Genomic DNA, 27,572 nt, shown 5'->3' with positions numbered 1-27,572 from the left:
CTAAATTTGTTGTACAAAATCTTACAATAATAGCATCAATTTTATGTTCAGATAATACCTACCTACAAATGGGCTGGTATCTGTAAATGTCATAGCAATAAACCTTTCTGCAATTTAATTCCATGGGTAGAGGGTACAAACTGAGAAATGAGATTTTGGGGACAGTAATGATGTTCTCAGTGAAGGGCACTCTGAACTTCTTAGGAAAGGTAGTTACGTCCATGACTCATTTCCTTTAATAGTCTTTTCTTTTTAGTAAAAAAAAAAACTGAGCCCAAAAAAGCTTTATTTCTAGAATACAATATTTCAATTCATAAGATGTAACTGGGCTTTAAAGAAAAATATACATAATCTAAAATATAATAGTGTGTCATTCATGAGTAGGAAGCATTATTTTTTTTAATGTCTTATTTATTTCTGAGAGAGACACAGAGAGAGAGAGAGACAGCGTGAGCAGGGGAGGGTCACAGAGAGAGGGAGACGCAGAATCTGAAGCAAGCTCCAGGCTCTCAGCTAGCTGTCAGCACAGAGCCCGACGCAGGGCTCAAACCCACTAACCATGAGATTATGACCTGAGCCGAAGTCGAACACTTAACCGACTGAGCCACCCAGGCACCCTGGAAGCATTTTTAATCTACAATAGTAATCAGTTCATTTCTAAATATGGAGAGCAAAAAATAGGACAAGATTTCCTCAAGAATAAATATCATGATTATACCATAAACTAATAGTTTTAATTAAGCACAATTCTAAGGTCTCTGTATGGATTTGCTACCTCTTCATGATCCTATAGCGTTCAGCACAGTATCTGTTTACCAATGGAGAGACTAAGGTACATGGAAGTAAGTACCAGGTTTAAGTTCAGCAATAAATAATAGAGCCAGATCTGAACCCAGGGAGCTGCAACCACAATGCTACAAGAGATAACATAGCCATCAAGAAGCATCATCAGGTAATAGCAAGAGAACTTAGAGATGGGATAGCTTTATGTGTATATTAATATATTACTCATCATTTTTAATTAGTGATCTGTAATTTTAGATTGTTAAAGACGTATAAACAGAAGTTTCTAAATGTCACCGGGCATTTTCAAATGCTTTTCTAAAATACCTTCCTTGCAACATTTATCAATGAATTTGTTTAACCTCCTTTTAGAAGAAGAAATAAATGCCTCTACCTTCTATTGGTCTTCCCTCTTTCTCCAACTAATCCCTGATGGACACGGAAACTTTCCTATGTGCTAATGATTACAAGTATCGTCCTTAAAAATAGCATCTGGATATGCCACTTTTAGAGTAGTTTTAAAAATTACTCTTGATGAACACTTGGGAGCAAGCAAGGCAGGCGGCAGAGTAACCCAAGTGACTGGGCCAACATCAGGCCAACTGGAGTTTAGGAGACTCATCAATAACCAGAGGTGGATACTACTAAGCAGGTAGCTTTCCTTTGTCATACAAAGTCACACTGAAAATGGTAGTCCGAATTGGATTTACTTTTTTTTAAGTTTATTTATTTTGAGAGAGAGAGCATGTGCACGTGAGCAGGGGAGGGGCAGAGAGAAAGACGGAGAAAAAGAATCCCACAGAGCCTGATGTGGGGCTCAAACCCGTGAACTGTGAAATAATGATGTGATCCAAAATCAAGAGTTGGACGCTCAACTGACTGAGCCACCCAGGCACCCCAGGACTTACTCCCTTTTCTAAGGTAAAATATAAACTGCTTAATTCAAATCACAAAATTTTTTTAAATTGACAAGACAAGGATTTCATTTAATCATCTGCGTCAGATACCTGAAACTCCAGACTAGAGTCATAATATTCATACTTCTGCACTTACCCACCATCCTTCTTGTACAAGAGTGAAAATTACAATAAACTTTCAAGGATCATCTATACTAACCTAATTAGTATATTTGGAAAATGATATTACTTTCAGTTTCATAGTTTATATGTTCTATACACTATGTACATAGATGTGAATTTTTTTTTGAGTCAAACATATAAGATCATATTGTAAGCATTGAAAATGAATATCTAGATGGAGGCTGATTGTACACTACCTTTGCTATGAGTCTAGATCATAGCAAAGTAATAAGTACTACTTGAAAAGCAAAGGTTATCATTCTTTACAATCAACTATTTATATTATTAAGTATGAAGTGCAGAAACGATTTCAAAAAGAACCGTGTATTACCTACAAGTTACACTTCTGGTAACATAGCATTAGCACTGTCACATAAATATTACTTTACCTTATTTGTTTCTCATAAGGCTTAATGAAAGGAGATCCTCGCATAGTTTGTGTTTTAATAATGTGGTCATCCAACAACATCTGAATTTCATCAACTGATGACAGAATAAATGTCCCACTTTCTCTATAAGGAAGAATGACAAATTCCATTGCATCCCACTCATTAGTCATCTTGTCCATGGCCTTTTCGAGAGAATATTCTTTGCTAGCTGCTTCACTAATACCTTCAAATCTATCTAAATATGGTTCCAAATTCATGTCTAAAAAAGAGAAGACGGTGGAGTCATCTCCTGGCTGCAGCGGGTAACCAACGATGCCAGACATGGCCTCCCAGTGCCTGGGGCGCAAACCAGGATTACAGATCACTTGAATGAGAGGAATATGATTCTTGAAATCTTCCACCTTTGTTCTTACTTTTTTTGTCATTGCCAAGGCATTTGGAGAATCGTGGAAGATTTTTTCCAGCTTATACAGTCCTCTCCAGTAATTTCCAACATCTCTTTCTACTTGGTCTGGATTCACCTTATGATACGGTCCTTCAGTCCATCCTCGGTATTTGTTGCTAAATTCAACAGCAGTTTCATAAAGACGAAGATAAGGGTTCAAACCATCCTGGATTTTTTTGCGTTGAGGATATATTGATGGTAGCCAACCAAATGCCTCTTCTTCAGCATTAAATTGCTCAATCTAGAATGACAAGTATTAGATTTATTATTCTGGGAATGATATTCAATATTATTTTTTAAAATATTTTTGTCAGATGTTTTTATTTTTATCAGATACCCCAAAACCCTCACTAAACCCCAAAGTTAAACTTAAATCAGGCCATAATTCAGAAACACTGAGCAGTAATCTCTGTTTTCTATTTCTTTTTTATTACATTTTCCAGAGAACACTAACTGGTTAAATGTTAAAATAGTAACAATATACATAAAGAAGTCTTTGCCCTTCCAGATATTTTGGGGATACAGCATCATTTATTAACAAGTACTTAAGTACTTTCAATACATACAACATTGTATCAGGTACTGTGGAAAGTAGAGGGAAAAGCTATTATATCGCAAAATAACAACTCCAAGGAGTTAGTATTCTAGCTCAGGAGACAAGGCATCTATATATAGAGTTAAGTTGCAACCATTCAGCAATAACATATGGCAAGAGAAGAGAGGTCTTAGGGTAGTAGCTCTTTAATATAAATGAATAGTATATACTGAAAATGCTACCACTCAGAGGCAAGGGATGGTGGTGAATAGGTGTTTATGTAGAGAAGATGTAAACAGAGCTGCAACTTGAAGCTGTGCAGGATAAGAAGAGACCAGGAAAGCATTAATTTCCTTTTTGTTTAGTAGTGAAGTATGTGAGGATGTGGGTGGTTTAGAGGAGAAATGAATAGAATCGAAAAGTGTGAGTTAGGATATATATTATGCAGGTTACCCAAAATTTCAGTGACTATAGAATTTTAAAACTACAGTTTCTCTTTTCTCAACATGTGTTTACATATTTCTGACTATTATAAACTGTTTAATTCCCTGAACTGATACTAAACTCTTTCAATGTAAGAAAAATGGGAAAGCATCACAATATGGTCTGTTTTCATATTCCCTTTTATTAAAAAATGCAATTATTTGGCAAAGGGTATGGCTTTTCCCCCTCCAGCTTCTTCTGATAAGAAAGCTGACTTCTGATACACCAATATTGGGAACAATGTGGCTTGATGGGAGAAGATAATGGGCCTCATTTAAAAACACAGCCACCAAATCTACACTGGCTTCTGTGAAGATGGGCAAACTTAAGTAGTAACCAGGTGCTAGCACACGATATAAATGATTACATGACACAACATTAAAAATAAGCAGATGGAGATAGAACTCTATTTCTCAGATAAAAGATGAAGGCCACTGAAATATTCTAACTACCAAAAGAAAGCAATTCTGCTTCTCCTTGGAGCATGCCTATAAGATCTATTTTTGCCATTTGTTTTTTTAAATTTTAATTCCAGTATAGTTAACCTATCATATTATATTAGTTTTAGGTGTACAGTATAGTGATATTTGTGCCATTTATATTATTCTCTATAGGTAGTTAAACTTTTACTTGAATGTGTTTTTAAAAGGTGAATACACGGTACAGACTCAATGTTCTTTATTTTCAACTAACTCATCCTCTTAAAAATTTAAAAAATTTACCTTGTCTGCTGCTAAATCCAACTTTCCATTCAGTGTTTGAGCCTTTTTCAGGTATCGCTGTACATCCTGAAGATCTCCAAAGGAGTGAAATTCTTCTGACTGTTTAGCATAACTCTCCAATTCCTCCACAAACCGTTCGCACCGCAACTAGTACAAATGATATTTATTGTTATGAGCTTTTAAAGGTAAAATCTGTCAGCATCCCAAGAAAGTTTAAATATTTGTAAGGATTATCAGAATTATTACATCACTGACAAAATATAAAGAAAGGAATGATCTGGAAGAGGACTGGCAGAATTTTTAAGAGTCGGGATTTAAAAATAATGGATTGAGATTCCTATAATTCACAAATTAGACAAAGGTACCCTGGTACTATCAACGTAAGAAATTATAACCAATAAAATAAGAATGTGTTAAACAATGGTATTATGCTTTAGTATGCAAAAGAATGTATGCTAACAAATGATTTAGAAGAATTTTTAAACTTATAATCATCAAGTATGGGACTAAAAGACAGTTCCACTTTTTTATGGGCTATAAAGAGATCCACGGCATTTTTATAAACAATGTAAAAGACAGACTTTCTTTAATTGTGTTCTGAGTACAGAAGTTTTTCAACTTTCAATCCAAAAAAAAAAAATTTCAAGGTTATTCTTCTTGTCCTATGGGCAAGGTAAATAAATTCAAATTTTAAAACCCAAACCTAGGTGTGTTTTGTAATGAGAAAAGCTCATTACACAAAACTTGTCATTGGTAAGGCACTCCAAATTAAATGGCTCTTTAAAAAATCACTGGCTCTTAACAAAATATTCAAAAGTCAAATCTGGGTTATTCAAAAATGGATTTTATATTTTGTGGATTATCTAGGGTGATCTCTGTCTTTGGTTCATGGCAATTTTATTGCTCTGGCTCAGTTGGGGAAGGAAAATGAGAGAATGAAATTCATTAATATTATGGGTAGTTTGTAGAATAGTAAACTTTACAACAAAGTATAGATAACTCTGGGACACCTAGCAGTTTTCCAATAATCTATTATAGTGTAACTTCAGTGTCTAACACTATTAACAATGTTTTCTACAGGTTTAAAAAATACTGAAATGACCTAAATATACAACAGAGATCTAGATTATAGGATTTTTAAAAAAGTTTCTGTTTGCTTTGTCTTTGAGACAAAGCATGTGCACGTGCAAGTAGAGCAAGAGCAAAGAGAGAAGAAGAGAGAGGCAGGCTCCACACTCGGCATGGATCCCCCACGGAGGGTTCAATCTCAGGAACAAGCATATCCTGACCTAAGCCAAAATCAAGAGTCGAATACTCAACTAGCAGAACCACCTGTGCGCCCCTATAGTTTAAAATAAAGGTTTTTGTTAAGTCTATGAATTATTCTCTAAACAACACATCCTGCGAGTTAACTGTATTTTCTGTAAGGTGACCAAAAGAGGCTAGACTTGCTATCAAAGGACATCTCTCCTGGCTGGCCAGGCACAAGTCTCTTCACTTTGGGAACCTCAGTTTCTTCATCTGTAAAATGAAACTGAAAATGCAAAATCATTTATTTAGACAAAAGCTATGGAGTGCTCACACTGTTCTAGTGTGTCAGGCACCGCGCCAGCCCGTGGGTGTAAATGGAGGGAAGAAACAAATCAAACAGCCCTGATGTCAAAGAGCTGACTATCTGTTGGGAAGATGCACCTGACAATAATAACATAAACGATCAGGTACTTAGTCCTGTGGGGATGTGTGAAAAGTGTAATGGGAGCAAAGGAGAAGGAGAATTGAGGTCTGATTGAGTGGATTTCTGAGAAAGTCAATCAAGTACACCAGATAGACAAGCACATGTGCAGACCAGTGGTGCACTCACGAGCCAATGGACAGAATCTGCAAGAGAGGAGAGGTGTAGGAAGGCAGGGACCTAAAAGTTGCTCAGGGTTACTGAGAAGTCAAGAACAAGGAATGGAGGAGATAGAAGATGAAGCTGGATAAGGAGACGAGGGGACATCCCAAACCATCTTCTATCAAAGATACACAAAAAGGTAAGAGTCACTGAATGTCAGAGCGAGGACTCTGGGCACAATTATTGGGTGAGTTTGAATGATTATGAAACGTGAAGGCACACTTCACCAAGAGAGCTTTGATGTTACACAATAAAAATAACTCAAAAGTGTGCTATAAGCTGTATAAGGTAAACACTATTTTTATTTGTGGTCATTTTGGGGCACTATATTAGCACTTTTTGCCCTTGAAAAATCAAGAAATGATACCATGTCGATGTAGTACGTATACTATCTTCTACTGAAATTGATGCTATGAGAAAGCTTGCATATATGACCTGTGAAACAGAGGAGTTGACGATGCTCTGTAAAAAGCTAAACTTAAACATTTCCAGAAAATGAAAATAATTTAAAATATCTAGGATGCCAACCTTAAGACCATCTTGATATTGTTCTGTTTTCTCCTTAATGATTTTCCTGTGCTCATCAAAAATTTCGTCCATTCTCCCATACCACTGGAAAACATTGTTGTTTAGCCTTATGTCTGCTGGAGAGAAGTTGATGCACTCAATGAGGAAGGCGAGGCAGTTTTTAGAATCCACCAGTCTCTGTCCCAGCTCAACCATGTCAGTTGTCTCTACCTTCTGAATGTAAGCCTGCAGGAAAACAAAAATTACAAATGACATTTTAATGAACAGCTCAAGTAACAAAAGAGGCTGTGGAGATGCTTTGCATAAATATGTACAGACTTCTTAGAAGTGTAGATTTTTGGTTCAAGACAGGAGACTGCAGCATAGTTTACTTCTCATCGGTCCCAAGCACCTCCTCACAACAGCAGTAAAGAAAAATAGCAAATACTGAGCAACACGTAAAAAAGAAAACCAGAGGGGCATCCGGGTGGCTCAGTCAGTTAAGTGTCCGACTTTGGCTCAGATCATGATCTCAATTTGTGTGTTCGAGTCCCGCACATCGGGCTCTGTGCTGACGGCTCAGAGCCAGGAGCCTGCTTCGGATTCTGTGTCTCCCCCTCTCTCTGCCCCTCCTCTTCCCTCCTTCCCTTTAGTTCTCTCTCTCCATCCCCCTCTCCTGCTCCAAAATAAATAAATATTAAAAAGGAAGAAAACCAGAGAATTTTTGGTTTTCTGGGAGAGATGAAACAAGTAATATCCTCTATTGTTTCAGAAGAGCATTTTGGGGTACCTACTATGTGCCTGACACTGTGGCAGGTACTGAAAATTCTGTGTGACAACCAACAGCCTGGGGCTCTGCCCTCAGAGACTTTCTGGTCTAGTTGGGGGAGACAATTATTAGTCAAATCACCGCCACCATAACAAATGTGAAAGTGCAAACTTGCCATGGACAACAGCGCTACAACACTTTCATTAATTACAAAAACTAAAATATAGCTACAGACAGATTTAATAAGAAATGGGCTACATCTGTATGTGGAAAACTGTAATACTTTATTGAAGGACATATTTAAAATTCTGCATAAGTGTAGAAACATATGGTAAGATGTTATATTCTCAATATGTAAATTCTCCAATGAGGAGGATTTCCATCAAAGTTTGAATTTCAATCAAAATTGCAATGGCATTTCAAAAAATGAAACTTGATATAATTCTGAAAGTCTCTGAAATGGTAAATACTTATGAGTAGCCAAGATAATCATGAAAAAGAAAATTGATAGAAACTAGCCTGGCCAAATATGAAAACATACTATATATAGATGCAATAATGTAAACAGTTCTCGTTCTGTCCCAGGAAGAGAGGATGGAGCAGAGATTAGAAACAGATCCAAGTACATATGGAAGTTTAATGTTGAAAGGATGCATTTAAATCCAGGAGTGAAATGACAGATCATTTAATAAATCATGTTAGAGTAATTAACTACTGATCTTGGGAAAAAAACAAGATTCCTTGTTAACCTAGGCGAAATACAAAGAGGGTATGTTGTCAAGTGAATAATGTAATGTGCAGCAGAGTAATGATTTTGTTTTTGCAAAAATGAATCTGGGGGGAGGGTATGAACGTACAGGTGTATGTATGTACAAGCATGTGCACGAGCATGGGCGCATGTATATCTGTACACATACAGATATAGCTCTCTCAAAGCTCTTTTGCAAATGTTAATTTACATATCTTAATAATATAAGTGCTGAAGGAAAACTGCTACCCCCTGAAAAATGAGAAGGTTGGCAATTACTTGTAACTATCTATATTTCCTCTCCTACCTCCCTGTCTGTGAAGTAAATGCTGTTTTCTCAATGTTTAAAAGTCTATTCAATCTCAATCTCTGACTTTCTTCATCTCTCTCTCTCTCTCTCTAGTGTTATTTAAACTTAACACTGTATATGTTTGGAAAGAGCAGAATTCACACTAAACTACAATTATTATTCTGAAGAGATGAATTATGGGAAAAGATGAACCTCTGCTTTTTATTTTGTACAATCCCATATTGCTAAAAAATTTACTTCTGTAATATAAATGGAAAAAAGCAACACTGTCCAAAAGGCTTTCATTAGTAGATGATTCTAAAAAGACTAAATATTATGTTGCAAATTCCAACAAATGAGATGGGAACCTTGCTGGTTTCCACAAGTAACAAAATATCTAACTGAAAATATACTTTTGTACTTTGGTTAATCAGATTTCTATGTAGTCAAATGACTGCATTTTTTATTTCCCCTACTGATGGTAAATGACTGATTTCAGGATTGAACAAATTGAGAAGTTATTTTGCCCTCGTGTGACTATATTTTAACAGCAGTATTTTAAATACCAGTTCATGAATCCTATTTGCTAATTCTGCTCAAGGTTGCTATGAGCAGTAGAAATTCACACTAAATAACTCCAGATTTGTGAGTATTTCCAGTGACAGTTAGGAGGTAAATAAATGACACTCTTCATGCTCAATATTCATTTTTCCCAAGGATCTACAGTTGTGGGACTCTCTGATTACTTTATAATCACCCATAATCAAAGCATCACTTGACATCTTACAACTAATATAAAACTTTTCTAAAAGAGATTATAAATTGATGTGTGTATCAAATACACACACACACACACACACACACACACACACAGATTCACATACTAACAACACCAATCCAAGTACAAATACTTAAAGAAAATGGAACTTTTTTAGTTAAAGGCACATATGTAGAAGTCGGTTCTAATGATTTAAAAAAACTGTTAAGTAAATAAAGAATGCACACAAGCATTTGGACTTTTGTAATTCTTTGCCTATACAAAGTTTTGAATGATTTTACATGTTTTTCTGGGTTTGCTTAAATATTTTAAAATCTAAAAAGGAAAGATTCTATTTTAGATCTTGGTAATTCTGGATGGAAAAGGAGGGGGGTAAGTCTTATGAAAGCTGTTGTTATAAGAATTAAATGCAATGGTGACTAGCTAGTTGTTTTATACTATTTTACACATGATTAGGCAAACCTCAAACATAGAAGGAACATGAAAAATGATTAAAGTAAGACTTTCCTAATCTTTTTAGTACCATTAATCCTATGGTCAGAACACATTTCGGCAAACTACCCCAGAAAATTTTAGTATATTACAAAAATAGCTTATAGAATATAAATTATTAAAGATTAAATATCTGATTAAAAAATTAAGGATGACCACCTATCTCAGGTTGCCCAAGACAGTCCCGTTTTATGCCTATCAGCATGGTAATAAGTATTAATAGTGCTCTCAAAAATATTGGGAGATGATTACACTAAGAGCTCCAGTATTTCACCTCCCCCAGGGGTGAAATCTCTGCCCCGTGGTGTCTTCTCAGGCTGACTGCGGCCCTGTGACTTGCCATGGTCAATGAGATGTTAGCTAAGGTGGTGCACAGAGAAACTTGAAAAGCAGTTGTACACATGCACTTGCTTTTGTGTCTTCTACCATGCCTTGAGAACATGGCCAGTGAGCCTGCTGAAGTTTAAGAAACAAGTGGAACAGAGTCAAATTGCCAAAGACAGTTATACTAGTCGACCCAACTGAGAACTAGCGGACCCAGTTGTGTGAGTGACCCAATTGTTACCAGAATTGGCTTGTGAGTACCCAGCCTGAATCACCACACTTCAGATTCATGGGCTAAGAATAACAAAACAATACAAAACAACGCATTATTTTAAGTCTGTTTTTAACTTTTGGAGTGACTTATTATTGTATTATCATGTTGATAATTAACTAATAACAGCTGGAGAAATAACGATTAACTTATACACATACGACTATAAAGAGTTTATAAATAATACCTTCATTTCCATTAATTCTGCTGTATTTGGAGGAGTGCTAAGAGCTTTTTCAGCTATCTTCTCAAATTCATCACATAATCTGAAACACCAAACAAAATTAATCTTATGTAATTAAACTTTATTCCTAAATATACTCCTATATCCTATTTAAATATGCCATTACAAATATTACTCAGTCATCAAAAAAATGAAATCTTTCCATTTGCAATGATGTGGATGGAGCTAGAGTGTGTTATGCTACGTGAAATAAGTCAGTTAGAGAAAGACAAATACCATAAGATCTCACTCATATGTGGAATTGAAGAAAGAAAACAGATGAACGTATGGGAAGGAGGAAAAGTTAAAACAAAAAAAGGGGGGAAACAGGCCCTAACAGACTCTTAATGATAGAGAACAAATGGAGGGTTGATGGAAGAAGGTAGGAGGGGGGTGGGCTAGATGGGTGATGGGTATTAAGGAGGGCACTTGTCGTGATGAACACTGAGTGCTGTATGTAAGTGATGAATCACTGAATTCTACTCCAGAAACCAATATTGCACAGTATGTTAACTAAAATTTTTAAAAATGTGCCATTACATGAAAAATAAAGTTGCTCTTATCTGTATGATATCTAAAAAATTAAAAGCAAATTTGTATCCATACTCATTCATACACATTTAATGATCATCTATTACACACTCAATCATAATATTAAGTGACAGAGATAGAGAAGTGGAGAAGATATAATGATTCTCAAACAGTTCACAATCCTATATAAAAGACAGGACCGTAAACAATCACTTCTAACCTAGAATTTTAGGGGCTCTACCAGAGTTTCAGTTGAGATAACACCAAAAAAATGGTACTAAATAAGAGTGATTCACTCTACTCGCAGGAAATGGATAAAATGGGGCTATATGCTCAGAAACTACTGGTAATATGCACATATTTCCTACTTAGTTGTGGCCAATATAACAAACTTACTGTGAGGTTAAAAAAAAGAAAAGTGGTGGAAGCTTAAAAAGTCTGGGTAAAATGTATAGCAATCTCTTCAAGAAGATTGGCTGTGAGATGAAGGAGAGAGAAATAGCATGGCAATGAGGTTGGGGTGAAGTAGGGGGAAGGTAGAAGATGGAAGAAGGTTTTGAACATGATTTTACATTTGAAAGGCAGAAGCCACAGCAAAGGAGAGATTTAAAATGAGATGCAATGGAGACGGGTGACTGGCCGAAGCAGCTCCAGATAGATAGGAGGCAATGGGGTTGAGTCCATAGGCAAAGAGAAGAACTTTGGATGGTGTGACTGACTCTCGCCCTCTGAAAATGCGGGCAGACGGGTATGAAGGGTTCATACAGACGAGCTGAGACATGTAGGGGCAAGAAGTTGAGGCATTTGTACCTATGGTTCCACTAATATTCTGGATATGTCCTCTATAAATCCGGTGAGTGTGGTGAGAGGTAGGATTAGGAGAAAAAGGGAAAAAGTAGAACTGGTACAAGCTCAGAGGGCAGTTAGGGGGCAGCGAGAATAGCTATGAAATTAAAATAAATATTTCACTCAGCATACAAAGCTACAAGTAAAAGACATTTTCACTATTCTTCCAGAACTTTTAGAAGAAAAGGTGCTCTTACAGCTGAATATAGGATTCTAGTTCCCAGAGAGGAAGCTACGCAAGTCCGCTTTCCTCAGAGTGTCTATTAAAGGAACACAGATCAGTCCTACTTGTTAAAATATACCATGCCATTTTCATACCTCACCCCCTTCGTCATGTTACTTTTTTCTAACTGGAATTCTTTTACTTACATTGTTCACCTGGCAGACTCCTACTACTCAGCCTTCAAAATGAATTCTCATTTCCTCTTCCTCTTTGTAACTAGCTTTCCCTTGATTTTCCCCACTTCCCCAACCTCTGCTGTGAAAGAAATTCATCATTTCCTTCTCTGTTCTACTTTTGTGGCTCACTACACTATTTACTGAGTCCTACTGTAATCTACCAGTTTGCATGTCTATTTCCTCTTCAACACTGTAACTTCCCTCAGCAGTTTTATTCACATTTGGAGTGTAAGTACCTACTGTTGTGCCGAATACAAGCTTCCTTCTGGCTTTTCTATAGCCTGAATGTTCTTTTCAAAGATCCAATTTTCTCCTCTACTTCTGTAACTGTTACAAAATTTCTGAGTATTTGGTGGGGGAGGGGGAAGATTTTCCACATAACTGATACCAGAGAAGAGGTTCCAAGAACAACACTAAAACCAATTGCTGAAAGACTAGTTCTACTTCTTGCGTTAAATAAACAGGTGTTCTGCTTTACACCTGAGCATTCTGTGAGTTTACTTAACATGAGCCAGTTGTCCTAAAAATCTCCAGGTTCGTCAACAAATAAGTTTTTAGTTAAGACAACAAGTTATCATAGCTTTGAAGAATAATCAGAGTAAGATGAAGTTCCAAATTTGAGTATCCATCAGGACCCATGACAACTACGGGGTAAGTCCACTTTGAAAATCCATTTTCTCTACTGATTAGACAAACTTATTGTTCACCTTTGTGAAGTTAGATAGCACCCATCTTACTTGCGCAAACAAAATGCACATTTTAATACCCCTTAACTGAGACAATTGGGAAGGTATTTGTGGTGAAAAATAATAATAGACACAAAATAACAAAGCCAAGTAGAAATAAGTTTGGCATTTATCTTCTTGGAGGATCATCGATGACACTGTTTTAATCCATAATTTTATTTGTCATCAATATGACAATAGATTCTATCTAACATCCCCCTGAAAAAAAAAGTCAATATCACATAAATACCTTGTATTCACTTCCTGATGATCTCTGAACATTTTAGCTATAAGTCTTCCACAAATAACTTCTGCTCGCTTCACCAAAGCTCTGATTAATTCCTCACAGCGCACTTCAAACATTCCTAAACGGACAGTCTACAATAATAAGTATTAAAAGCTTAATAAACATAAAAAGAAATAAAAGATGCCCACAATTTTGCCTCTCTCACAATATTGGTTTTGTGTGTGCATGATCTAACAAAATTGAGTTTTTGTGGTTTTTTTTAATATGATGCAGGCAGGGTTTTCGAAATGCTCATTTGTATTTTACAACTATCTTCTGGGTAAATCTCCTTCAAGAGTTAGTTATCTTGGAAGCCAATTCTATTTCAGGACAACAAATGGATATAAGAACTTCGCAGAATTGAGTTATTGCAAAATAGATAGTAAGGGATTTAAATGCTATATTTGCTCTATACAAAACAGGAGTGCATGCTTAGGGTGGAAAATTTGGAAACTATAAAAAAGGACAAAGGAAAATTTTAAATTTCCAGTCTCTTACTAAACAGAAGCAATCACATTTTGGTATAATTACCATACTTTCCAAAGGATTTATAAACATTAAAGTCAAAAAAAATTAAGTTCTTGGAATTTTTGAGGGGTCCAATCATGTAATAAATACTTAAGAGTCAGACTTGAAGCACTAGACTTCCAGCCCTATGAGCACACGAACCCTGTGCAGGGCTCGCCAATGTTTGGCACAGGGCAAGGCAGTATTTTCCCTGTTGAGAGTAATGGTCTGATTCTTTGACTGCAGGCTCTACAAACACATCTGAATAAACTTGGGAAAAGATGGTTATTTACAAAGAACAGTTGTACAAGAACGGATCATTCACCTTTCTAGATGTGTACTGTATTTCCTCTATTAGTTTTTGGTATTTGCGAATTTCTTGTATTATTTTCTCATAATTATGATTTTCTTCCAGGAAAGCATCAACATCTTGCTCGGCTTTTCTGGTGATCAGAAAGTTATACTTGTCATAGAGCCTGAGGTGTTCCAGAGGCGCCACGCTCTCTTTCATTATCACCTCCCTCACCTTTTCTTTATGGGCCTCAATAATTTCCTTCAGAATTATTGGCTTCAGAGTTGTTGGTTTAGATTTACTTTCCTAAACAGAGGGAAAAATAAATAACGTTTGTTTTGAAAAACAAGTTAAGGTAGCCATAGTATTTATCTTTGTAAAAATGCCAGTATTACCCTATTGCCTTTTATTTTTTCTCACAAGGTCTTTTTGATTTTCTAATCTCTGTAGAAAGATATTCAGTCTAATCACAGCAGATATTAAATATCTAAGTTTCATTTTTGTTTTACTTCAAGGCTACCTGGTTGTGTTTTGTTTTTCCAAATAGATGAAAGAACTATCACTTGAAAATATGCAGAATAAAAGCATACAAAAACCCAAATCTACATTTTATTTGTGCAGCTATAAATGCTAGCTTTCTGAAAGTAGTGCTCGCATTGTACTTTATTTTTAAAAATAAGCTAGCTCAATGTCATATCATCATATCCTTTGATCACAGTACTTTTTCACCTTGAGCGGTAATCTGTCTAGAACAAAGAAAGATTGTTTACTCATTCATTGACCTTTGATCTTTGATTCTGTGAACAGCAACTAGAGCAGACTGAAATCCCTAGTTGCAAAACATGCATTCTGCTATCACCATAGGAATAATGGATCAGATAACAATTTTTAATAAGCAAACAAATCTCAAAAGCTCATCTCCTCTTTTCAAATAAGAGGGCAAGTAAATGTGCCTACATGGTTTAGTATCTTGAGTCAAGTTACACTTAAAAATATATATGCTCTACCTCTCATTTGAAGAAGAGATTTTTAATTGTAACCAACAAAAACGATGATCTGTAATGGATATTCTACAGCATTTACTTGATAACATCCCAGGATTCCTTAGAGAACTGGATAATTTAATCAGGTATCTGGGGTGCATTTGCCCTCTATGCTCCCTAGTGGGATTTCAGAAAATCCTATCGCTTAGAACTAGATGCTTCTTGAGAACATAAGTGAAAAGGAGTGTATTTAAGCATTTTTTAAATTATCTGGGCAGGGGGAGGGGCAGAGAGAGAGAGGGAGGAAGAGAATCCCAAGCAGGGTCCGTGCTGTCAGTGAGGAGCCTGATGCAGAGCTCCATCTCACAAACCGTAAGTTTATGACCTGAGCTGAAACCAAGAGTCAGTCGGATGCTTAACTGACTGCGCCAAATTAGCACACCCAAAAAAGTGTATTTTATTCTCACTTTCATTTTTTATCAAAGATTGTGATAAGAACAGTTCTTATGAATGTTCTTCTATGAATGTCACCTGCAGTTGTTGTCAAAGGTCATTGAAACCAAGTTCAGTCATCTTACCTGAAATGCCCTATACTGCTTGTTTCCAAACCTAACTGATTACTAGCAAAATATCCCTAGATGATTCTGGCAACCTATTTCTGAGAACCAGCTATCATGGCGAATCCACATCTCTGGGGCAAGAGGTGGTGAAGGTGGATTTGTGTTTTTAAAATGTCACCAGGTGATGGCAACATGTAAGATTTCAGAACCATTACCTCATGTATAATATCCCATGTAAGACCTCACTCTCAAAATCTGATACCAGGAAAGACACCAAAGCAGTCTAAGTGAACTGTTTAGTCATAGTTAAAATGTGTCAAATTTTCCTCTTCACTTTAGAAACCCGAAAACTTAGAGCCATATTTTATTTTAAAGTTTACTTATTTATTTTGAGAGAGAAAGAGAGAGAATCCCAAGCAGTCTCTGCACTGTCAGCACAGAGCCCAACTCAGGGCTCCAACCCATGAACCACGAGATCATGAACTGAGCCAAAGCCAAGAGTGGGCTGCTTAACCAACTGTAGCACCTAGGTGCCCCTAGATTTTGCATTTTATAGCCATTGAATTATAGCAACTGTATTCATTCAAACGATGGTAATCCTTTACTCCACTATGAGCATGTCTAGTACAGTAAAACCTTGGATCACGAGTAACATGTTCTGTGAGCATTCCGCAAGACGAGCAAACATTTCTAGTAAATTTTAACTTGGTAAATGAGCGACGTCTTGCAATATAAGTAGTATATGATCCTGAATGTCATGTGATCATAAGTGAGCCAATGGTTCTTGAAATTCACTTTGATATACAAGTGCTTTGGATTATAAGCATGTTTCTGGAATGAATTGTACTCGCAAGTCAAGGTTTTACTATTATTCTTATTAACTTGTTTTATTTGTCTGTTTCATAAGCTCCCTCAGAAGTCATTCTTGAACCAAGGCACGGTATGACTAGGGAAGGAGGCAGTAGACAAACCGAAATTAAACAAAAGACAAAGTGAACTACGTTTCTTGAGAGGCTTCTATTTTTGGCAATATGAGGAGTAGTGAACCTGAAAATAACTATCTAGTTCAAAACATAGAAGTATACTGGACAAATTGCCAAATTTAACTTTTATAATGTACAGCTAAGGAAGCAAAATAATAGGGCAAGTCTAGGGGCCAAATGTGAGAGAACACTTAAACTGAGAGGTAACTGTGTGCAAAAGTGAGCAGCTACCCTGGTGACTGCTGATCCCGGTGGCCTAAGCTTTGCTTTCAGGAGTCTCCAGCAAAGTGGGCTCCTGTGCAGGGGAGGAGGATGGAGAGAGTGGCTGTCAGGGAACAAAGCCTCAGGCCTGATCAAGGAGGGAAGTCCTAACTGATATACTCATGGAAAGCCAAGAACACTGAAATGTGGCACAAAATTTCAGAATGCTGAAAGGTCACAGAACCTTTGAATGAGGGGCAAAAGTAAGGAAGATATCTTGGCTTGACCTTGTTTTTCAGTGGAGAAGAAAAGGATGGTCACCCTAAGAATTTGTGACCACCAGGCTGTTCTCAGACAGATTTGGGTAAGCACTCACATGGCCAGTGTTGTTCACGAAATTCTCAGCAAGAATTTTGTTAAAAATCGTCCTTGGTAAGGGGCGCCTGGGTGGCTCAGTCAGTTGGGCCACCAACTTCGGCTCAGGTCATGATCTCACAGCTCTTGAGTTTGAGCCCCTCATCGGGTTCTGTGCTGACAGCTCAGAGCCAGGAGCCTGCTTTGGATTCTGTGTCTCCCTCTCTCTGTCCCTCCCCTCCTTGCCTACTGTCTGTATCTGTATCTCTCTCTCTCTTTCTCTCAAAAGTAGATAAATATTTTTTAAAAATGGTCCTTGGTCTGTAGAGGCCTCTCTATGCAATTCTAAAAGAACCAACTTATTAAGGCCTCAAGGACTTCCCTGCATAGAGTTCTTAGAGGTATGAGCCCATAATAATAAAGAGAAAACATCCACAGAAATAAACCACCAGGAGCAAGTGTCAGATCAGCAAATGAAGAAGTAAAAGAGTAATGAATATATGACTAAGTACCTGAGACTATCAAATATGGCCAGGTCTATTTGACAAAGAACTTAATGGAATTCCTAGAAAATAAAATTTAAGGGGCACCTGGGAGGTTCAGTCAATTAAGCGTCCGACTTCGGCTCAGGTCATGATCTCATGGTTCATGGGTTCAAGCCCCACGTCAGGTTCTGTGCTGATAGCTAGCTCAGAGCCTGGAGCCTGCTTTGGACTCTGTACCTCCCTCTCTCTCTGACCCTCCCCTGCTCACACACACTCTCTCTCTCTCTCTCTCACACACACACACAAATAAAAACATTTAAAAAATTAAAAATTTTTTTTAAAAAAACAGAAGTTCTATGAAGAGGATAATAACCTCACAATGGATAATTTCACAATCACAATGTTGAGTAAAATAAAACAGGTCACTGATTATGAGAGGACTCCACATATATACAAGGACATGGAAAAACTAAATGGAAATTATTTAGAGGTATGCAGACAGTAAGTTTATCTTAAAACTTTCAGAAAAATAATGATAAAATTCAAGATAGTGATTCTTTTGCTAGAAGATAGAAGGAGAGGAATGTGAACAGGGAAGGGTAGTGGGGAGGAGGGAGAGCTTAAATGTATCAATAATATTCCATTTCTCTAGTTAGATTATAAGTACATAGGGGTTAACTTCCCTGCCACTTGAAACTACAGAATAGTCCCTTGGACTCCTGTATACATGAAATATTTGTGAACTATTTTAAAATTAAAAAAGAAATAAGATACTCATTGGAATTACAAAGCTTGAAAACCTTTCAAATTAAGGAATTAGACAGGCTCATTTCATACACTAGATTGTAGTAACTACTTCTGAGATGTCATAGTTCAGCATAGGTTGGCTAAATAAAATGGCCAAAGAGAGAAGGGAAGTAGAATCTATGATTTCAAAGTACAGAGACATTACAACTTATGGACAAAGATTGAGGAGAGTTTCATCAACTGGAGGGCAGTTTTACAGAGCTAGCAAAGTATGGAGATCTATGGCACGGCTCAAGGGCCACGGCCAACACTCACTGACTGCTTTAAACTTGATCACAACATTAATTTTTTCCCTTAAGAAAATTCTCAGCCCAGTGGAAGACTAGACTAAGAAACTAAGAATACTGTAATAGCAACTAATGGGAAAATAGCATTTTTTAATTAAAATTTTCTGATAAGCCAATATTTCTAGGCCATTTATATTATGCAAAGCAGAGGATACATGTCTACAGCTTTTAGAGGTTGTTTGAAGTGAATATCATCATGAAAATTCAAACAATCAGAATATCCTCGTTACTTACCCATTTGGAATACAATTTGGTCTCCACTCTTGGCACAAAACTGACAGCCTTCATCATTATATCATAAACATTTAGAAGGATGTCTATATAGTCACTGAACTCAGGTTCAAACTTAATGGTGTCATTTTCAAGAATCAGTCTCATGATGAAACCTGGATGTTCAAAAGCTCTAATGGAATCCTGCAAAGAGTATTTATAAATGTGAATATTTATATGAACTGGGAGAGACTAAAGAGTGCGCAGGTCCCAATTAGAACACATGGGAACTCACCCTTCCTCTTATGCCCTAGATGTTAAGCCAATGAGGAGCTCTACTAAAAAGAGCAAGAGCAATTTCCAGCTAGCCTTGTTGGCATCTAGTATTCACCGGGCCTACAGATCAACTATAGCATCAAGGTTACAGAAAAAGCAGGATATGACAGCAGTGGGGCTCTAGAATCACAGAAGAAAGAGTCCAAGAGAACATTTAAATTCTTAGGCTCAGCTCAACTCTAACAGGACCTTCTTCCCAAAAGAAAAGAGTTCCTTGCAGAAATCTTCCCCAGCCATCGTGACTCAAATTTCCCCGTAATGAGAATTTCCACTTCTCCTTGTTAATCCTCACCAATGTGATGATAATCATACATCCTGAATATTCAGGTTGACACTAGCTTTTTAAAAATAGTTCAGTGGTCTAAAGATATACTTCCTCATCTTCTACTGGTAGTTTTTTTTTTTTTAATCTTTTTCCTTTTAAAATAAATTAGTAGATGAACACTGGTGGAATTGCACTGTACTTACAGGTGGTTGTGCAATTAGGTCTGTGAAGTCCTGCATGGAGACCAAAGTGAGTTCCTGCAGCTGTAAAGTCATAAGTGTAGCCGCACAGTTGAAAAAAGATTCCAATTTGGCACTGCTGTCACCAGTTGGCAATTGCTTCTTTTTATTACCTTGGTAATAAATATTCTGCACTTCTGGAAACCACCTTGAGAGCACAAAAGACTTTTAAAAGTTAATACTTTCAGTGAATTACTCCTTTCACATTAAGCATTAACAGTAACTTCTGGACATCCAAAGGTCTTCATAGAGGGCTATATTGCTCACTGACATTATCCACCCTCTGAAATGCAAGCACTGGCATATATCACTTTTTCTAGGAAAAGAAATTTTAATCATAGCCAATAGAAAATGACTCAGCAATGTGATGCTGTGAGAAAAAAATGTAAATCTAACTCCTGAAACTATGATTCCTATACTACTGAAATAAAAATACTGGATAGTACAAAATACTCCTCATCGGTCTGTAAAATGTTCTTCAGGGAATGAATTTGTTAGTTTAAACAGAAAATGTAAATAGCTGATTAAGTCAAGAGAGCTTATTTGGTTCAACCCACTTGGTACTTTATCCTATTCTTTTTCACAATGACTTGAAAACAAGATAAATCAATAAAATCAAGTGTCTATTTTCTTATTCCCCTTAACGTAAAATCCTGAAAGAATGACTGATTTAAAACAAAGTTTCAAATGTGTACATATCCTTGTAATAAAAGGCTAACAGTAAATATGTAAACAGAAAAAGTGAAGTTCTCAATTTATAAAACCACTAACACTATAAAATTAAGGAATATTGATATTTCTTTCGTAAGAGATAATAGAATTCTTAAAAGTAGAGTCCACATATTTTCAGGAGTTGCCTGAATGCTCCAAGAGGGATCTAAATTTTAAATATATGTATTCATTCCTTTAACAAATACATGTTTGGTAGCTACTATGTGCTAGGAACAGTGTCATGGCAGACATAAAAAGATATGACATCGTCCTTTATCTCTTATGATAATGAAGGCAATGTGTCATAGCAAAAAGACAGTCTTGACGCCAAAGGACTGAGATATAATTTTCCATGTAAGTAGCAGAGAAGAGTTTTATAATGAAGATGGCAATTTCACTGAAGGATGGAAATGAGATGAGGAAGATCATGAGAAAACAATCTGAAGCAGAAGTAAGATAATAAGAAAATAGGGGGATAAATGGGGCTAATATATGTGATCATTTCATTGTCTATAATAGAAAGGATATAGAAATTTCTTCCTAGAAAATAGGAATAAGTGGGAGAAAGTCTGAAAGGACTTTTGCAGAACTTGGGAGCTAAACACAAGAAGCTGGCACAGCCTCACGCTCTAAAATGAAGCCATGGTGGATCCTTCTCCAGTAAGTTCTCATTGTTTAAGCAATAAGTAAAGAGGACAAGAGGCAAATACCAAGTAGAGAAGGCCAATGCTAGATTAAGGGAACTGAGAAACTTCCAGTAGTTCAGACAGGAAATGGAATAAATTTGGGGCTATCTAACTGGAAATGATTTGTTGTTGTTTTTTTTTAAGAAAATTTAAAAATTCAGCCATTGTCCCAAAGGGCTCCCTATTACGTATAAAACACTTGGTACAAAATCACTATTCAGTCCTCAAAGTGCTTATAGGCTAATGGAAGGAGAAAAAGACAAACACATAAACACATATTATAAAAGGAAGGAATTATAAGAGAATAAAGTGACAGAGGTATTCAGAAGGAAGAGATCATTTTTGAAGACGTAACAACAGATATTTCATAGAAGAAATGTCATTTGGGCTGGGTATTGAAGAACAGAAGAGAGGCTTCTCTAGTAATGAGAAGTACTATAAATAGTGTGAATCATAATATTTTGGTGATGGAATTCAAGAGCTTTTTGTTCTGTTTAATCTCCTTAACCTCTGATTCAATTTGATATAATTATGTGTAAAGAGAGCAATGCTAAGAGTCACAGAGTTTAAGAGGGAGGCAACTAAACAACTTTCAAGTTTTCCTAGCAGTCCCATCCTACAGATAAAAACAAGTAAGGAATAACTATTTTAAAAATCAGTAATTGGGGGTGCCTGGGTGTCTCAGTTGGTTAAGCATCCAACTTCAGCTCAGGTCATGATCTTGCAGTCTGTGGATTTGAGCTCTGCATTGGGCTCTGTGCTGACAGCACTGAGCCTGGAGCCTGCTTCAGATTCTGTCTCTCTCTTTCAAAAATAATAAATAAACATAAAAAATCAATAATTGATTAAAAAGGAGAACAAAGAGCCTTTACTCATCGAATACTTAACAGTGATAATATACAGTTACAGATTAGTCTTAGAAGTTATGTCCTGTTTAATTCAACGTGACTACTTCTCCAGGCATGGCCCAAGGTGAAAGTCTTTTCAGAACATTTCAGAGAATGGGAAAGAGAGGTTAGGTCCAGGTTGCAAAAGACCTTAAAAGGCAGGTTAAGAAATGTTGACTTATTTGGTCAATGAAAGGGAAGCAATGAATTAGGGGTTAAGAGTCATTTGCCAGTGGTTTGTAGGCTACCTGAGAGATTAAAAAAGTCTGCCAGAGGTAGTTGCAGTGGGAACAAAGGGAAAGGAGTACATACAGAAGAGGCTTCTGAGAAAAGATCAAAAATAGTTGGTTGTCCTAAGTCTCAAAAAATATAAAAGTATTGAAATTATACAAATCATAAACAGAAGGACACTCTGGAAATTTACAAATACATGGAAATTAAACAACATAGTCCTAAACAATCAGCCAATCAAAAAGGAAATCACAAGGGAAATATGAAAATAATTTGAGATGAATGAATATGAAAACTTTACCAAAACTCACAGAATGAAAAAAAGCAGTGACCAGAGGGAAACTGATAGCTATCAACATCTACATTAAAAAATAAAAAAGATCTTAACTCAATAACCTAAATTTCCACTAGAAACTGGAAAAAGAGCAAACTAAAGTCAAGGAGAAAAGAAGAAATAAAGATATGAGTAGGAAAAATAGAGAACAAAAAAATAGAGAAAATCAACAGCCTTCAAAAGTTGGCTTTTAAAAAATCAGCAAAATTGACAAAACTGTACCAAGACAGATAGATAGATAGATAGACAGACAGATAGAAAGAAAGAAAGAAAGAAAGAAGACTAAAATTGTTAAAACTAGGAATGAAAAAGAGAACATAATATTCACCTTATAGATATTTTTAAAAATTATAAAGGGATTTAATGAAAAATTATATGCCAACAAATTAATCTAGCAAATTCCTAGAAAGATACAAACTACCAAACTAACTCAAAAAGAAATACAAAACATGAATAGAACTATAACAAGAGGCTGAGCTAAAAATCAGAAAATTTTCTAAAAAATAAAAAGATCAGGACCCAGGAAAAGATGGCTTCACTGATAGGTTCTATAGAACATTTAAAGAAGAATTAGCACCAATCCTTCACCAACTCTGCCGAGGGGGCGGGTGTGTGTGGGGGGGGAGAAATGCTTTCTAATTCATCCTATGAGGCCAGTGTTCTCATACCAAAACCAGAAAAAAATACGATAAGAAAAAAATAAAGACCAAGATTTCTTATGAATGTACACACAAAAATCCTCAACAAAGTACTCGCAAACTGAATCCAGTAGCATATAAAAAGAATTATACTCCATGGCTAAGTGGGACTTACCTCAGGAATGAAAGATTAGTTCAATTTAGCAAAATGAGTATAATATAACATATTAATAAAGTAGAAAAACCCATTATAATCTCAGCTGAAATGAAACATTTGGCAAAATCTGTTTTATTGGTGATAAAAATAATCAAGAAACTAAGAATGAAAGGGAAATTCCTTGGGGTGCCTGGGTGGCTCAGTCGGTTGGGCAGCTGACTTTGGCTCAGGTCATGATCTCACGGTTTGTGGGTTTGAGCCCCACGTCGGGCTCTGTGGTGACAGCTAGCTCAGAGCTTGGACCCTGTTTCAGATTCTGTGTCTCCCTCTCTATCTGACCCTCCCCTTCTCATGCTGTCTCTCTCTCAGAAATAAATAAAATGTTAAAAAAAATTTTTTTTAAAAAAGAAAGGAAAATTCCTCAACCTAACAAAGGGAAACTATATGGCTAGCTAACCAAATGCTGCAAGACTGAAATCCTTCCCCAACCTGACATCAGGAACAGAACAAGGATGTCTACCACTGCCACTTCTTTTCAACACTGTACTGGAGATTCTAACCAAAGCAATTAGGCAAGGAGAAGAAAAAAAAAAATCAAATGCATATAAGAAAAGTAGAGCTATCTCTATTTCCAGATAACCCAACCTAATACAGAGAAAGATTTCTTCTTTCCACACAAGAAAACTATTGTTGCTAATAAGTAAGTTTAGCAAGGTTGCAAGATACAAGATGCATATACCAAAAAAAAAATTATAGATTCTATCAAAATTTAAAAAATTTGTACCTCAAAGACTTATCAAGAAAGTGAAAGGATCAGTCACATGAGGGAAGAAAAATTTGCAAATCATATAACCAATGAAGATTTACTAGCCAGATATATAAAGAACTCTTACCATTCAACAATAAAAAGATCACTCAATACAGAGAGCAATGATTTGAACAGACATTTATCCAAACAAGATAAATACACAGGCAATAAGCATATGAAAAAAATGTTCAACAATTAGTCAGCAGAGAAATGCAAATCAAAACCACAATAAGATAGAACTTTGCATCTGCTAGGATGACTATAATCAGAAAGATGGACAACAACAAGTGTCAACAAGGATTTGGAGAAACAGAACCCTCATATATTGCTGTAGGAGCATCTTACAGACACTTTAGGAAGCACTGTGGCAGTTCCTCACAAAGTTACACATAGAGTTATTATGTAACCCAGCAATTCTACTCCTAGGTATATACCCAAGAGAACTGAAAACAGGTTCATAGCAGCATTATTCCTAATAGGCAAAAAGTAGCAAGAACACAAACCTATGTCTACTGATAAATGGATAAACAAAATGTGTTAGATCCATATGATGAAATATTATTTAGCCATGAGAAGGAATAAAGTTTTGTTATATGCTACATCGTGGATGAACCTTGAAAACATTATACTTAGTATAAGAACCAGACATAAATGGCTACACATTATATCATTCCACTTATATGAAATATTCAGAATGGAGACATATTAGTGATTGCCAGGGAGAGTGGGGATTGATTGATAACAGATAAAGGTTTTTTTTTTTAATAGTTTATTGTTAAGTTGGTTTCCATATAACACCCAGTGCTCATCCCCACAAGTGCCCTCCTCTGTGCCCATCTCCTCCCTCCCCTCTCACACCGATCAGTCCTCAGTTTGTTCTCAGCATTCAAGAGTCTCTCATGGTTTGCCTCTCTCCCTCTCCATTTCCCCCCTTCTTCTCCCCCATCGTCCTCCGTTAAGTTCCTCCAAATCCTCCTATACGTGTAAACATATGATATTTGTCCTTCTCTGCCTGACTTATTTCGCTCAGCATAACACCCTCAAGGTCCATCCATGTTGCTACACATGGCCAGATTTCATTGTTTCTCATTGCCATGTAGTATTCCAAGGTATAGATAAACCACACCTTCTTGATCCATTTGTCCGTTGATGGACACTGAGGCTCTTTCCATGTTTTAGCTATTGTGGAGAGTGCTGCTATGAACATTGGGGTACATGTGCTCCTATGCTTCAGCATTTCTGTATCCCTTGGGTAAATTCCTAGCAGTGCTATTGCTGGTTTATAGGGGAGTTCTATTGTTAGTTTCCTGAGGAACCTCCACACTGTTTTCCAGAGGGGCTGTACCAGTTTGCATTTCCACCACCAGTGCAAGAGGGTGCCCGTTTCTCCACATCCTCGCCAGCATCTAGAGTTCTCTGATTTGCTCATTTTAGCCACTCTGACTGGCGTGAGGTGGTATCTCAGTGTGGTTTTGATTTGTATTTCCCTGATGAGGAGGGATGCTGAGCATCGTTTCATATGTTTGTTGGCCATCTGGATGTCCTCTTTGGATAAGTGTCTGTTCATATCTTCTGCCCATTTCTTCACTGGGTTGTTTGTTTTTCGGGTGTGGAGTTTGGTGAGTTCCTTAGAGATTTTGGATATTAACTCTTTATCTGATATGTCATTTGCAACTATCTTTTCCCATTCTGTTGGTTGCCTATTAGTTTTGTGGGTTGTTTCCTTGGCTGTGCAGAAGCTTTTAATCTTGATGAGGTCCCAATCGTTTATTTTTGCTCTTGATTCCCTTGCTTTTGGGGATGTGTCAAGCAAGAAGTTGCTGCGGTGGAGGTCAAGGAGGTTGTTTCCTGCTTTCTCCTCTAGGGTGTTGATAGTTTCCTGTCTCACGTTCAGGTCCTTGATCCATTTTGAGTTGATTTTTGTGCATGGTGTGAGAAAATGACCTAGTTTCATTCTTCTGCATGTTGCTGTCCAGTTCTCCCAGCACCATCTGTTAAAAAGGCTGTCTTTTTTCCACTGGATACTCTTTCCTGCTTTGTCAAAGATTAGTTGACTGTATGTATACCTTTGGGTCCCGCTCTGAGTTTTCAATTCGATTCCATTGGTCTATGTGTCTATTTTTGTGTCAATACCATACTGTCTTGATGATGACAGCTTTGTAGTAGAGGCTAAAGTCTGGGATGGTGATACCTCCCGTTTTGGTTTTATTTTTCAGTATTACTTTGGCTATTTGGGGTTTTTTTGTGGTTCCATACAAATTTTAGGACAGTTTGTCCGAGTTTTGAGAAGTGTGCTGGTGCAATTTTGATTGGAATTGCATTGAATGTGTAGATTGCTTTGGGTAGTAATGACATTTTAACAATATTTATTCTTCCGACACATGAGCATGGAATGTTTTTCCATTTTTTTTGTGTGTGTCTTCTTCAATTTCCTTCATAAGTTTTCTATAGTTTTCATTATACAGATCTCTTGTATCTTTGGTTAGGTTTATTCCTAGGTATTTTACGGTTTTTTTGTGCAATTGTGAATGGGATCAAATTCTTTATTTCTCTTTCTGTTGCTTCATTATTGGTGTATACAAATGCGACCGATTTCTATACATTGATTTTGTAATCTGCAACTCTGCTGAATTCTTGGATCAGTTCTAGCAGGCTTCTGGTGGAGTCTGACGGGTTTTCTACGCAGAGTATCATGTCGTCTGTGAAAAGTGAGAGTTTGACTTCTTCTTTGCCGATTTTGATGCCTTTGATTTCCTTTTGTTGTCTGATGGCTGATGCTAGGACGTCCAGCACTATGTTAAACAACAGTGGTGAGAATGGACTTCCCTGTCGTGTTCCTGATCTCAGGGGGGAAGCTCTCAGTTTTTTCCCATTGAGAATGATGTTAGCTGAAGGCTTCTCATAGATGGCTTTTATGATGTTTAAGTAGGTTCCTTCTATCCCAACTTTCTCTAGAGTCTTTATTAAGAAGGGATGCTGTATTTTTTTTTTCAAATTTTATTTTTATTTATTTTTATTTTTTTTTACAAATAGTTTATTGTCAAATTAGTTTCCACATAACACTCAGTGCTCATCCCCAAAGTGCCCTCCTCC

General features: G+C 36.6%; 1 protein-coding gene across 1 annotated transcript in view; it reads right to left on the bottom strand.

Moving 5' to 3' along the window:
* DNAH7 (dynein axonemal heavy chain 7) overlaps positions 1-27,572 on the bottom strand; it is a 252,298-nt gene that overhangs the window by 178,507 nt on the left and 46,219 nt on the right. Inside the window, exons 11-18 of the mRNA XM_039248955.1 lie at positions 19,992-20,175; positions 19,212-19,391; positions 14,351-14,623; positions 13,483-13,610; positions 10,696-10,774; positions 6,859-7,083; positions 4,437-4,583; positions 2,252-2,937 (exon numbers count right to left, since the gene is read on the bottom strand). Coding sequence (XP_039104886.1) covers positions 2,252-2,937; positions 4,437-4,583; positions 6,859-7,083; positions 10,696-10,774; positions 13,483-13,610; positions 14,351-14,623; positions 19,212-19,391; positions 19,992-20,175 — 1,902 coding nt within the window. The remainder of the gene's footprint in view (positions 1-2,251; positions 2,938-4,436; positions 4,584-6,858; positions 7,084-10,695; positions 10,775-13,482; positions 13,611-14,350; positions 14,624-19,211; positions 19,392-19,991; positions 20,176-27,572) is intronic.

This window comes from Hyaena hyaena, unplaced genomic scaffold, assembly GCF_003009895.1.
Source record: "Hyaena hyaena isolate Hyena2069 unplaced genomic scaffold, ASM300989v1 scaffold_325, whole genome shotgun sequence".
In the NCBI taxonomy this organism is placed as follows: Eukaryota; Metazoa; Chordata; class Mammalia; order Carnivora; family Hyaenidae; genus Hyaena; species Hyaena hyaena.
Note: the sequence above shows the minus strand (reverse complement) of the source record. Positions and strands in the feature narration are given on the sequence as shown.